Source organism: Cucurbita pepo, chromosome LG06, assembly GCF_002806865.2.
Source record: "Cucurbita pepo subsp. pepo cultivar mu-cu-16 chromosome LG06, ASM280686v2, whole genome shotgun sequence".
NCBI lineage: Eukaryota > Viridiplantae > Streptophyta > Magnoliopsida > Cucurbitales > Cucurbitaceae > Cucurbita > Cucurbita pepo.
The window spans coordinates 10,002,411-10,015,823 of record NC_036643.1 but is presented as its reverse complement, the minus strand read 5'-3'; the positions used below and the strand labels follow the sequence as shown (position 1 = coordinate 10,015,823).

General features: G+C 35.6%; 1 protein-coding gene and 1 non-coding gene across 2 annotated transcripts; one reads left to right on the top strand and one right to left on the bottom strand.

The window, feature by feature from the left end:
- Positions 1-716: 716 nt before the first annotated feature.
- On the bottom strand, positions 717-797 carry TRNAL-CAG. The gene has a single exon. It is a non-coding gene; the product is annotated as a tRNA-Leu (tRNA).
- An 8,413-nt stretch (positions 798-9,210) lies between these two features.
- Positions 9,211-9,693, top strand: LOC111796796 (ethylene-responsive transcription factor ERF022-like). The gene has a single exon (XM_023679555.1). The coding sequence runs from the start codon at positions 9,211-9,213 to the stop codon at positions 9,691-9,693; it is 483 nt and encodes a 160-aa protein (XP_023535323.1).
- Positions 9,694-13,413: the final 3,720 nt, after the last annotated feature.

The following is a 13,413-nucleotide window of genomic DNA, read 5'->3' as shown; positions in this document are numbered from 1 at the left end:
AAGGGAAAAACACTAGAATGAAAAGACATGACAAGGGTTTGGCTTGTCATGGGCATGCGGCCATGGGCAACAGGCCCTGGACAGGCATGACCGTGACACCAAGCACCTAGTAGACTAAGTCCTATTTGACCGAAAGCGAGTTTTACATACGTTTCTTAAATTTGTAATAAGCATAAATAGAGCCAACAAATAAAATTTGAGGTTCGCTAAAATACCTTTATATGATAGAGAGACCCTAATATATGAACCTAGGATCCAAGATAATGGATGGACCGAGAATCGAATCAATGATGAAACCTATAAATAATTTACTCATTACAATTACTTTATTTTCTTTCTAGATAGACATGGTGTAGTGTGATCGAGACGATAGTGTAGTCGAGCTGGAGACTCTATGGATCCTATTTAAACTTGAGTCGGTTTTTATTGTACTTACTTTTATCTATTTTGAAACTTGTGTAGGATGTTGTAGTTTTATGTTGTTGTCACGACTCGATTTCCGAGCTTGCCAGAAGCACGAATCGTAATTGGAGTTGACTCGATGGTATAAAAAGACGATAATTTTTTACATAATTATATCAAAAAATAGCTCATACATAAGCATATATTGTATAAACATAGTTACTTGTTGTCATCTGTCATCTCTTGACATGAATCCTATATTGTCCACNTTTTTTTTTTTTTTTTTTTTTTTTTTTTTTTTTTTTTTTTTTTTTTGTCAAGAATGGGATTTGAACCCATGCCCTTTTGGACCAGTACCTGAAACTGGCACCTTAGACCAACTCGGCCATCTTGACTGCTTTTTTTTGTAACAACTCAAACTCATCACTAGTAGATATTCAACAACACAAAAATTCTTCGCTATCATGGACTCATTCGCTATGTATAAGCCGACAGTCAACATAGTTACTTATCGGGAGACGATTTGACAATAAATAAATAAATAATTATCAAGAATGGGATTTGAACCCATGCCCTTTCGGACCAATACCTGAAACTAGCGCCTTAGACCAACTCAGCCATCTTGACTACTTTTTTGGTAATAACTTAAACCCATTGCTAGCATATATTGTCCACTTTGGCTTGTTACGCAGCCTCTCGATTTTAAAACACGTCTTGTGTCCGAGTATATTCGTCCGAGTGAGCCCATTGCTAGCAGATATTGTCCGCTTTAGCCCGTTGCTTATTGTCATCTATCTCAAGGTAAGGCCACTGCTAGCAAATATTGTCCACTTTAACCCATCGCGTATCGTTGTCGGCTTCACGNAAAAAAAAAAAAAAAAAAAAAAAAAAAAAAAAAAAAAAAAGATGGCTGCTTTTTTTATAACAACTCAAACTCATCACTAGCCGATATTGTTTACTTTGGCCCATAACATATCGTCGCCGGTCTCATGATTTTAAAAGGCGTCTTGGTCATAATTGGAAGCTAAGGAGGCTTATTGGATTACTAGGTCAGCTAGGTGGTTTACCGTAGAGGTATTATCATCATTTTGCATCATTACTTTGTTTAGCTATTTATCCTTATCGAATGACCACCAAATTTCATATTACCTTAAAATATCATAGTATGCCTAGTATTGAAGTTGCATGGGTAGTAGAGTTCGTTTAGTAGGTTATTTTAACATGATTTCTTCAACGAAATGCTCAAGTTAGACCTTAACTCACGGTTTTTTGCTTATTTATTCCATATCCTTTGAGTTCCAAGCGATTCTTACAAGTATTTCTTAAGAAAAATACAGATTGGCGACTTACCTCATCGTTGATGTTTGAGACCTCTATTCTTGACCTTCCGATACTCAAATCACTCCAAATTTTCTTTGACAAACTCCTTAGAATGTCTAGTTTCTAGAACCCTCAATTTATTTATGACAACCGATCTAAAAGGGAGTTAAAATTGAGAATGATCGAAGGAATGTCTGAAATTGAGCTGGCATGGTCGGTTTAACTGAAGCGATCACATCATCGTCTTCTTCTCCAAATACAAGGGAAGGAAACACGACTCGCGAGAGACGCCTGTGTCTCTTAAGAAAAATACAGATTAACTACTTACCTTGTCCTTGATGTTTGAGACCTCTATTCTTGACCTTCCGATACTCAAATCACTCCAAATTTTCTTTGACAAACTCCTTAGAGTGTCTAGTTTCTAGAACCATAAATTTGTTTATGACAACCGATCTAAAAGGGAGTTAAAATTGAGAATGATTGAAGGAATGTCTGACATTGAGCTGGCATGGTCGGTTCAATTGAAGCGATCACTTCATCGTCTTCTTCTCCAAATACAATGGAAGGAAACACGACTCAACCCGAGACGCCTGTGTCTCTATACTTGAAATAACGTGGAAACCTTAAAATAAATCAAAATTTGCACATTAATTATATATAAAAAAACATAAAAATAGTACGATGTGTTTTTTTATTTATTTTAAAATGAGATGAGAGATGGTTGGTTGAAGTACGTGTATTAAATAGACAGTGCACACGAGAGGTTTTGGTGGGCGCAATGAAAGATTTTCCCACGTGTACGGTCAACCGGAAGAGCCGGTGGACGCGGAAACCGTACATGCGGACGTACGAGGCGGGATAAGGAACACCCTGCCGGTGCATTTATTTTAATTTTTTTTTTTTTTTTTTTTTTACGGTTGTTGGGTGTCGCAATCAATTAAATAAAAAAATAAAAAAACAAAGCGAAATTCTCCTTTTCTCATTTTAGCTGCCTAGCTTGCTCCAGCTGTTTCACTCACTCACTACCCACTCCCAATCTTTTACTTTGACCAATCAACCTCAAGTTTGGACTCCAAATTTGTACGAGTCAGCGGTTCGGAAATTAGTTTTTGCTGACAATCTCGACATAGTCTTTAGCTTTTAGTCATGTTAACGAAAAAATGGTTTTAAAGAAAGCGTATATCAATTGCGTTGAAAACATGTGGGTAAGAGAGCTTAGAACACTGAGTTCGGGGGATGTTCGATGAATACTTGGTCCTCCTTATAGTACAATTTGAATCTCAATTGCGTTGAAAATATGTGGGTAAGAGAGCTTAGAACACTGGGTTCGGAGGAGGTTTGATGACTACTTTGTCCTCCTTATAGTACAATTTGAATATCAATTGCGTTGAAAATATGTGGGTAAGAGAGCTTACAACACTGGGTTCGGGGGAGGTTTGATGACTACTTGGTCTTCCTTATAGTACAATTTGAATCTCAATTGCATTGGAAATATGTGGGTAAGAGAGCTTAGAACACTGGGTTCGGGGGAGGTTTGATGACTACTTGATCTTCCTTATAGTACAATTGGAATATCAATTGCGTTGAAAATATGTGGGTAAGAGAGCTTACAACACTTGGTCGGGGGAGGTTTGATAACTACTTGATTTTCTTTATAATACAATTTGAATATCAATTATATTGAAAACTGTGGGTAAGAGAGCATACAACACTTGGTCGGGGGAGGTTTGATGACTACTTGACCTTTCTTATAGTACAATTTGCATATCAATTGCATTGAAAATACGTAAGCAATAGAGCTTACAACACTTGGTCGGGGGAGGTCTGATAACTATTTGGTCCTCGTTATAGTACAATTTGAATATCAATTGCATTGAAAATATGTGGGTAAGAGACCTTACCACACCTGACCGGGGGAGATTTGATGTCTACTTGACTTCTTTATAGTACAATTTGAGTATCAATCACATTGAATACACGTGGGTAAGAGAGCTTATAACACTTAGTCGAGGGAGGTAGAGAGCTTATTCACCTGATCGGGAAAGTTTAATGACTATTCAATCCTCTTTATTATAATTTGAAGCAAAATCATGTCGGAAATTTAGTTTTATACTCCCAATAAACTTTTTTTTTTTCATTCTCTTTTTTCTCACTTATTTTATTTTCTAATGTGAACTTTGACCCATGACATTCCAATGCCATAAAGTTATCATCTTTTGTTTACTAAAAACAAAACAAATGAGTGGCTCATGTTACCTTAATCATCATGCCACGTGTCCACTTCTTATGACTCAAAGTGTCGACCTTTGATTAATTGGTTCATATATGTTCATGACTATTTTAATATTCCTTACAAATCTATGGTTAATGATTATGTTTTTCGACATTAGATTGACCGATTGAGTTTAGATTACTATAATTCTCCGAAATTCACAATACGAACACTTAATTTTCCCAAAATTAGTCCGTTATTAAAAGATAGAACACCCGCAAAAAAAAAAACATGATAAAGTCTGTGACACCTCGAGTAAACGAGGGGTAGATGAATCAATCGAGACCACATTTAAACGGGAGGAATCACGAGGATAGAATGGATAACATCAGCTTAAAACAATTGAAAGTTACAACTTATACCAACAAGATACATTTTTTTCATAGTAGATATCGTTCTCTTTGGAGTTTTCATAGCAATCCTAGGAGTTTTCTTTGTGAGTGTAACAGCCCAAGCTCACCGATAGCAGATATTGTTCTCTTTAGGCTTTTCTTTTCGAGCTTCCCCTTAAGGTTTCTAAAACGCGTGTGCTGGAGAGAGTTTTCACACCCTTATAAAAAAATGTTTCGTTCTCCTCCCAAACCGATTTGAGATCTCACAGTCCACCCCCATTCTAGGCCCAACATCCTCGCTAGCACTCGTTCGAAAAAAAAAATGCTAAAATGACTCGTGAGGGCTACTTCCTAAGAATTTTTTATGTGAGCGAGGACAAAGCATGCTACAAAGACTCGTGAAGGTCTGTGAAGATAGTTTTTACTCTTAGAAGTAAGGAGTAAATAGAGTAAGTAACATGACCATGTCTTAGAAGATGAACGAGAATGTCAGGATCCAAATCTAGATTTCAAATCCAGAAGATGGGTCGTTATAATATTTAATTTTAGTGACCTGAATATGAGAATACATAAAAAGAAAAACCTACCCGTTCACATTCATAATTTTATTATAAATATTGACTTCGAATATATTTGAACACATAAAACGTCTTATTAGAACAAAAATTACAAATTATTTTTTTATATATATTTAGAATCATCGGAAATCAAATCAAATGAATTCATTGGTTGGTTTGGGTAGTCTTGCATAATTTAATTATTTAAATCGAAAAAAATAAAATAAAATAAAATAATAATTAAACACGTGGAAAATGGAGGAGAATGGACTAAGGGGAGGTTGGAAAATTCCACAAACAGCTGGCAGTAAGTAAGCCTGTCTGTCTTTCTATGTCAATGTCTTTTCGCAAATTTTAAGATAATTAATTAATTAATTAATTAAAGAGCTTAAATGAAAATAAATGAGCTTTTTGTCGTTTTGCAATTATTGATTTAAAGAAGCTGTTTCTCTGAATTCAATGGGATTTTCATAATTTTTTAATAATTAAATTAAATTTATTATTATTTTATATATTTTTTTTTAAATACAGTGGCAAAAAACAATCTGATATGACGAATATAAAGAGGAGACCAAACGCAAATAATAATAATAATAATAATAAGATGTCGGAAAACAAATTATCTATAAATAAAATATTTAGAAATAAAATAATTGTGTTTAGTTTATGTGATGGATTAAAAGTTCTTATATAATTGTGATATCGGAGAAGAATGAAACACATAAGGGTGTGGAAACTTTTTCCTAGTAGGCTTGAGGGGAAGCCCGTAAGGGAAAGGCCAAAGAGGACAATATCTACTAGCGGTGGGCCAACGGGCGTTACAAATGGTATCAGAGTCAGACATTGAGTGATGTGCCAGCGAGGAGACTGTTCTCCGAAGGGGGTAGACACGAGGTCATGTGTCAATAAGGACGCTGGGCCCTGAAGGGGGTGGATTTGGTTGAAAGGAATGAGTGTCAGCGAGGACGCGAGACCCTAAAGGGGGGTGGATTGTGATGTCTCACATTGGTTGAGGAGTAGTGGTGGGCCTCAAGCGTTACAATAATGTTCTTACAATTAATTCTAATAATTTGAGCAAGCCAAGATGGTCAATGTGTACTGAGAAATCGACATCATGATGCATGAGTCGTGTTGTTGGGAACCGAGATGACATTGAGATGCGACATGTTGTGTAGCAACAATGGAACATGCACGCACGAATAATATGGGTGGCTGAACAAACTTGTTTGACGGTCCGAAAAACACAAAGCCAGACGAAAAATATATATATGGGGTTTGAGTTTCCCTTAAGACTGGCCATGTGCATGTCAAGATCACGACATCGCACGGTTGAAAAAGTATGACCTTGACAGTTGCTCAGAGTCTTCAAATCGCAAATTGCCACGTGGACTCAATAATAAAAAGCCCTAAATTTTTTCTTCTAATTTATAAAGCCAATGACGCAAAAAAAATTGAAAAGTTAAAAGACAACCACAGATATGACATACAAGTGTTTAAGAGTACAAAATAGTATCTACGGAGTCAAAAACAACCCAAGTTTAAGCAAAACAACATTTAAATGATTTCAAATTAATAAAAGACTCGACAGTGGTCTACCTACTCGATCTAAGGCCCTTCTGCAGCCGCACGCTCCCACCGTCAACCGTGGTCTACCTACCCTCCATCCAAAAGTACTCAATAATCACTTACTCGTAGACTCTCATCGAAACTTCTCATATTAACTATACGAAGCGTTTTCTTAAAGATTCAAAAAAAAAAAATTAAAAAAAAAACCCTAAATTTTTTCTTCCAATTTATAAAGCCGAAGATGCAAAAATTTAAAATTTAAGGACAACGGCAAATATGACATAAAAGTGTTTAAGAGTATAAAATAATATCTATCGAGTAAAAAACAACACAAGTTTAAGCAAAACGACTCGATCTAAGTCCTTTTTGTAGCTACACGCTCCCACGTCAACAGTGGTCTAACCTACACTCCATCCAAAAGTACTCAATAATCACCTACTCGTAGACTCTCATCGAAACGTCTCATATCAAATATACGAAGCGTTTTCTTAAAAATTTAACTTAAATCAATTTGAAACGTCATAACCTCGATTTTGTACTTAAAAAGAACCCTAAATTTTTTCTTCCAATTTATAAAGCAGATGACGCAAAAAATCTAAAATTCAAAGACAACAACAAATATGACATAAAAGTGTTTAAGAGTCCAAATAGTATCTACCGAGTCAAAAACAACACAAGTTTAAGCAAAACGACTCGATCTAAGGCCTTTCTGTAGTTGCACGCTCCCACCGTCAACAGTGGTCTAACCTACACTCCATCCAAAAGTACTTAGTAATCACCTACTCGTAGACTCTCATCGAAACGTTTCATATCAAATATACGAAGCGTTTTCTTAAAAATTTAGCTTAAATCAATTTGAAACGTCATAAAGTCGATTTTGTACTTAAAAGAACGGTAGGGTCGTTACATTAAATAATGAAAAAAAGTTGAGGGAATCTGGAAAAGTGGAATCCAGTTTTGAGTACTGAAATTTTATCCCATTTTTGTCTGTCTATCTTGAATGAGATACTTTGTACGTAGTCCTTCTTTCATGCTCACCTAATAATGCTATTGTGACATCAACAACAGTACCTTTCTTAGCCAAATAAATAAATACAATAAATAGCTTTAACAAATAATAAATAAAAAAACACAATAATTTTGGATAATGACATTGTTTTTATTTTTAGCTGACTTTAATAATAACATGTTTTAAAAGATTATGATATGGTTCCAAAAATAGTTGAGAAAATATTAATGTTTGAGATGCACGTTTTGTCGTCTCGAGTATTGAAGACGTCAATATTTATGTTATAAAAGGCAACAAGTGAGCTAGGGGTTCGAGCTTTACGAGCCTCACAAACCTTCGTATATTTGTAGTCAGAGTGCTTATACCCAAAGTGGACAATAACGTAGAATTGATGTGATAGTTGATGCGTAATTTTTTTTCGTAATATTTATAAGAAAATTAAAAATATCAAGTTTGAACGATAAGGATTGAGTTGGTTAATTTTTTTTCGGTTTGGATTGAGTTGAATCTTTGAAAAATTGGAAATCTAGTTTGGTTCGTAGGTTGAATTTAATTTTGATAGGGTCGACTTGATCAACCCGACCAACGTGAAAATAGAGTTACAACCCATCCAATTGTATTCTACTTTTTCATATTAGTATGAAGATTAAGAACATTTGATATTTATAATCGATGTTAGTGGTGTGTTGTGACTTGTGAATAACAGCCCAAATCCACCGCTAGCATATATTGTCCTCTTTGGGCTTTCCCTCTCGGGCTTCCCCCTTAAGGTTTCTAAAACGCGTTTGCTAGATAGATGTTTCCACGTCCTTATAAAGGATGTTTCGTTCTTCTCCCTAATCGATGTGAGATCTCACAATCCACCCCCTTTCAGGGCCCAGCGTCCTTGCTGACACTCATTCCATTCTCAAATCGACGTGGGGCCTCCTCCCCAACCAATGTGAGATCTCACAATCCACCACTCTTTAGGGCCCAACGTCCTCCCTAACACTCGTTCCATTCTCTAATCGATGTGGGGTCCCTTCCCCAACCGATGTGGGATCTCACAATCCACCCCTCTTTAGGGCCCAACGTCCTCCCTAACACTCATTTCATTCTCTAATCGATGTGGGCCCTCCAATTCATCCCCTTCGAGGCCCAGCAACCTTGCTAGCACACCATCTCGTGCCCACCCCCTTCGAAACTCAGCCTCCTCGCTGCCACATCACCCAACATCCAACTCTAATACCATTTGTAACAGCCCAAGTCCACTACTAACAAATATTGTCCTCTCTCAGCTTTCCATTTTGAACTTCCCCTCAAAGTTTTAAAAAACCCTAGAGATAATATTCTACGCCCTTATAACAGATGTTTCATTCACCTCTCCAACCGACGTGAGATCTCACAACATATAAAAAAAAAAAATAAATAACAACCCAACGAGGCTGAGTTGGGTTAACCGTATTCCAGTTACTCATGTCACTAACCCGAAATTTTGTGTTGGTCTAACCAAACTCAACCCGGGTATACCCAACACATATTTTTTCTTAGAAAAACATAAAACTAACCAATGAAAAAAGAAGTGTACTAATAATAATCTACGTGTCATTGTTTGACCCATGCAACCAAACCCAAATGGAAATAGCAAGGAAAATAACAGACTTGCCAGCCTCTTCCCACTTCAAATAGCAGCACCACCGGCACCTACCTCGAACCCTCACTCCCTTCCCCTATTTAACCATCCTCCACAAACCCCTTCACTCACTTACCTCCATGGCCGAACCCACTTACACCGGCGTCCGTAAACGCAAATGGGGCAAATGGGTCTCCGAAATCCGCCAACCCGGCAAAAAAACCCGCATCTGGCTCGGCAGCTACCACCTTCCCCAAATGGCCGCCGCCGCCTACGACGTCGCCGCTCTCCACCTCCGCGGCCCCAACGCCCGTCTCAACTTCCCCAACCTCATCGACTCCTTCCCCCGCCCCGCCACCTCCTCTCCCGACGACATTCAAGCCGCTGCCCACATGGCTGCATTGCGCCTCGCTAACACCAAGCCGCCGCCTGCTGCTCAACACCCACCGGCGCCGGTTCGAATCGGGCTGTCTCCGAGCCAAATTCAGGCCATTAATGAGTCGCCGTTGGATTCTCCGACGATGTGGATGCAGATGGCGGCGGAGGCGCTTTGTTTAGAGGATTATTTGTGCGATGGATTTGATGTGGAAGATAATTCCATTTGGGATTATTCTTCACTCTAATTAACTTAATTATTATTATTAATTTCTTCTTCTAATTAACCCCTTTTTTTAAAAATCATCATTAATATATGTATTATTCCATTCTTGGTTTTATTAAATGACCAACATTATATAAATATTAATAATTTATTATTTAATATATTTATCGTAATAAAAAAAATAGAACAACTCGATTATTCAATTATTCTATAATTTCGATTTAAAGGTCGTAGCTTTATATCTTAATTACGATTATAGCATCTTAATCGTATTTTTAAGATTAGCTTAAAATTTTATTCAATTTTTTTTTTAATTTAATGATGGGTATATTTATTAGAAAATTGAGGTATTTATTTATTTATTTAATTATTTAGTGAAAATGGGTTACTTTTGGGGAGTAGGTGTGGAGGGGGGTGACTGTATCAGTCGCCCGATCTTGAAAGTGGGGCCAATTTGTGAGACTTTTGGGAGAACGGAAGCTTCCTACGGAGCTCTTTCTTCATCAAATTATTTATGAAAAAAAAAAAAAAAAATTGTGTTGCAAAATATATTAAAGTAAAGTCTAATTGACATATAGGATATATTACTAAACAAAAATAACGGGTTAGGAGAGTACACGGGTTGGGTTACATTTAAAAATCTTTTGAACTAATGAAAAATTTCAGGTTAGTTCGATTGGTGGCTCGAAGAATGCAATCAGGACTCAACCGGACCCAACCTTCTATTTTGGAGTTGTTTTGGGTTCGATTTAAAATTTCTTGAACCGACCCAAAATTTCAGGTTAATTGGATTGGTGGCTCGAGTAACACGATTACAACTACACCCAACTCAACCCTCTATTTTTGAGTTGATTTGGGTTAGGTTTAAATTTTTTTTTAATCAACCTAAAATGTCACGTTAATTGAATTGGTGGCTCGAGCAAAATGACCACTACCCAACCCAACTCTCTATTATCAAGTTGATTTGGGTTAGATTTAAAAATCTTTTGGAACCAACCTAAAATTTCAGGTTAGTTGGATTGGTGGCTCAAGCAACGCGAACACAACCCAACCCAACCTTCTATGTTTGAGTTGATTTGGGTTAGATTTAAAATTTCTTGAACCGATCCAAAATTTCAGGTTAATTGGATTGGTGGCTCGAGCAACACGATCACAACTCAACCCAACCCAACTCAACCCTCTATCTTCCAATTGATTTGGGTTAGGTTTAAAAATCTTTTGAATCAACCTAAGATGTCAGGTTAATTAGATTGGTGGCTCGAGCAAAGTGACCACAACCCAACCCAACCCTCTATTATCAAGTTGATTTGGGTTAGATTTAAAGATCTTTTAGAACCAACCCAAAATTTCAGATTAGTTGGATTGGTGGCTCGAGCAAAGTGACCACAACCCAACCCAACCCTCTATTATCAAGTTGATTTGGGTTAGATTTAAAAATCTTTTGGAACCAACCCAAAATTTCAGATTAGTTGGATTTGTGGCTCAAGCAACGCAAACACAACCCAACCCAACCCAATGTTTTATTTTCGAGTTGATTTGGGTTAGATTTAAAAATCTTTTGAACCAACCCAAAATGTCAGGTTAGTTGGATTGGTGGCTCGAGCAAATCGACCACAACCCAACCCAAAATTTCAGGTTAGTTGGATTGGTGGCTCGAGCAACGCGATCACAACCCAACATAACCCTCTACTTTCAAGTTGAGTTGGGTTACATCGTCTGTTTTTTTTTTTTAAATTATTTTAAAAAGTCATATTTATGTACGATACATGTTTTATTAATAACTAAAATTACATAAAACTCAAATATCAAACATTCACAAGTCAAAATGTATCACTAACATGGGTTACAAATGTCAAATATTCTTAATTCATAATAATCTTAAAAGTAGGGTATGATTGAGTTGAATTGTAACCCTATTTTCAGGTTGGTTGGACTGATTGAGTTGACCTGATTAAAAAAAATGTCAAATCATGAAAGGGCACAAGTTTTTGATTTTCCAAGAATTCAACCTAACCCAACCGAACCTTGATGGTTTAGGTTAGATAGTCTGGCTTGATTGGATTCTTGGATCATATGAACACCCCTAATTTGTGATGGTAGAGNTTTTTTTTTTTTTTTTTTTTTTTTTTTTTTTTTTTTTTTTTTTTTTTTTTTTTTTTTTTTGTCAAGATTATATTTGTGTTCTCACTCGCTAAGTTGCATTTAGGTACGTCATAGTCGATCTTAAAATTATCAAACGTGATCATCATTTAACTAGCTAAGCTACGTTACATTCTACTTATAAATTTTAATATTTTTATATTGAGATTTTTTTTATAGTTATTATGGGAAAGCATACAAAATTTAAAATATTAAGCATGAATTAATAACCTAAAAGATTAATCATCAAAGATTGGTTAATTAGTTTACCTAATCAAATAAATCATAATTTTAAAATAAAATAATTTATTTTTTTTTCAAATGAGTTTAGTAAAAAAAAAAAAAATTGGGAAAGACTTGTTTAGGGGCATTAGGGAAAGGTCAAACCTTTGACTTTTTATTTACCAAATCTATTGGAAAAAGGAAAAAGGCATGTAAATGCAAGTTTAGAATTGAGGAATTATTTTAGGTTAAATATGAAATGTCTATGAACTCAAAAGTCCGATCTCATATCGAAAAATATTACACGTGTTTCATTTTTTAATTTAGAAAACTTATAAAAAAAAAGTGAAAGAATTTGAATTTCTAATCTTTTGGTTAATGATACGTGTCTCAACCAGTTGAGCTATATTCAAGTTGACATTCATATTTGAGTTTAAAGAATGTTGACATGTGGTTTACATTAAGACTACAACTACATACATGTCGTGATATTTTATTTTAAAATTTACCATAGATTTTGAATAAATGTGAACTATTTTATGGTTTTTTAACTATACCGTCATTCATACATGGGAACCTTGTCTTTACTTGAAAAATGTTAAAGATACGATGGGTATTTAAATTTTTTTTAGTAATTAACCTTATGGAGAAAAAATTCATTCATATACTATATGTATCATGGTTATTTCTTGGGCTCTACTTTATTTATAGGGTAGGGTTGAATGGATAGGGTAGATCCTGTCATTGCATTCACATGTTCTTGCATTTAACCCCAATAGTATATGGTACACATCTAAGCTGCCCATTACTGAGTATTTTTTAAAATACTCAAGTCACGTGCTACCTCTCTTTCAGGTTAAGGCAATACATTCCTGTATGGCTGATGACGACATTGTAACTCCAGACCGTGACACATGCATAGGGTAGTCGTATTATTTTCTTAGACTTAGGCTAGAATATGATGTTTTAAAATTAAACGTTTATTTATTTTATTTTATTTTGTCTTTTGTTGTGTCGTTTTTAAAAGTTTTTTCAGAACACGTAAGTCCATGGCTATGTTTTAAGACGAATGAGACATTTTATAAAAGTTTAAATGAAATATTTTTGCATTCAGTGTTCATGATATGTATACAGTAGCGACCTTAAATTAAGTAGAAAATTTCGGGTCATTAAACATAGTGTTTCATTACACACACTGTTCACACACACGCATTAACTCACCAAGCCAGCTTACTAACATATCCCGTAAGTCTGACTTGTTGGTGTTAATATAACACATGCGGAAGCAATTTGGATCTTAGGCACTTTTAGAACATCAATTATTGTAAATAACTAGCATGTTCATAAGTATTAAAACTTAATGGGTTTAAATACTAACCTT

Excerpts from the sequence above, each read along its gene's own strand:
- LOC111796796 (XM_023679555.1), top strand. The coding sequence starts at position 9,211 with ATGGCCGAACCCACTTACACCGGCGTCCGTAAACGCAAATGGGGCAAA.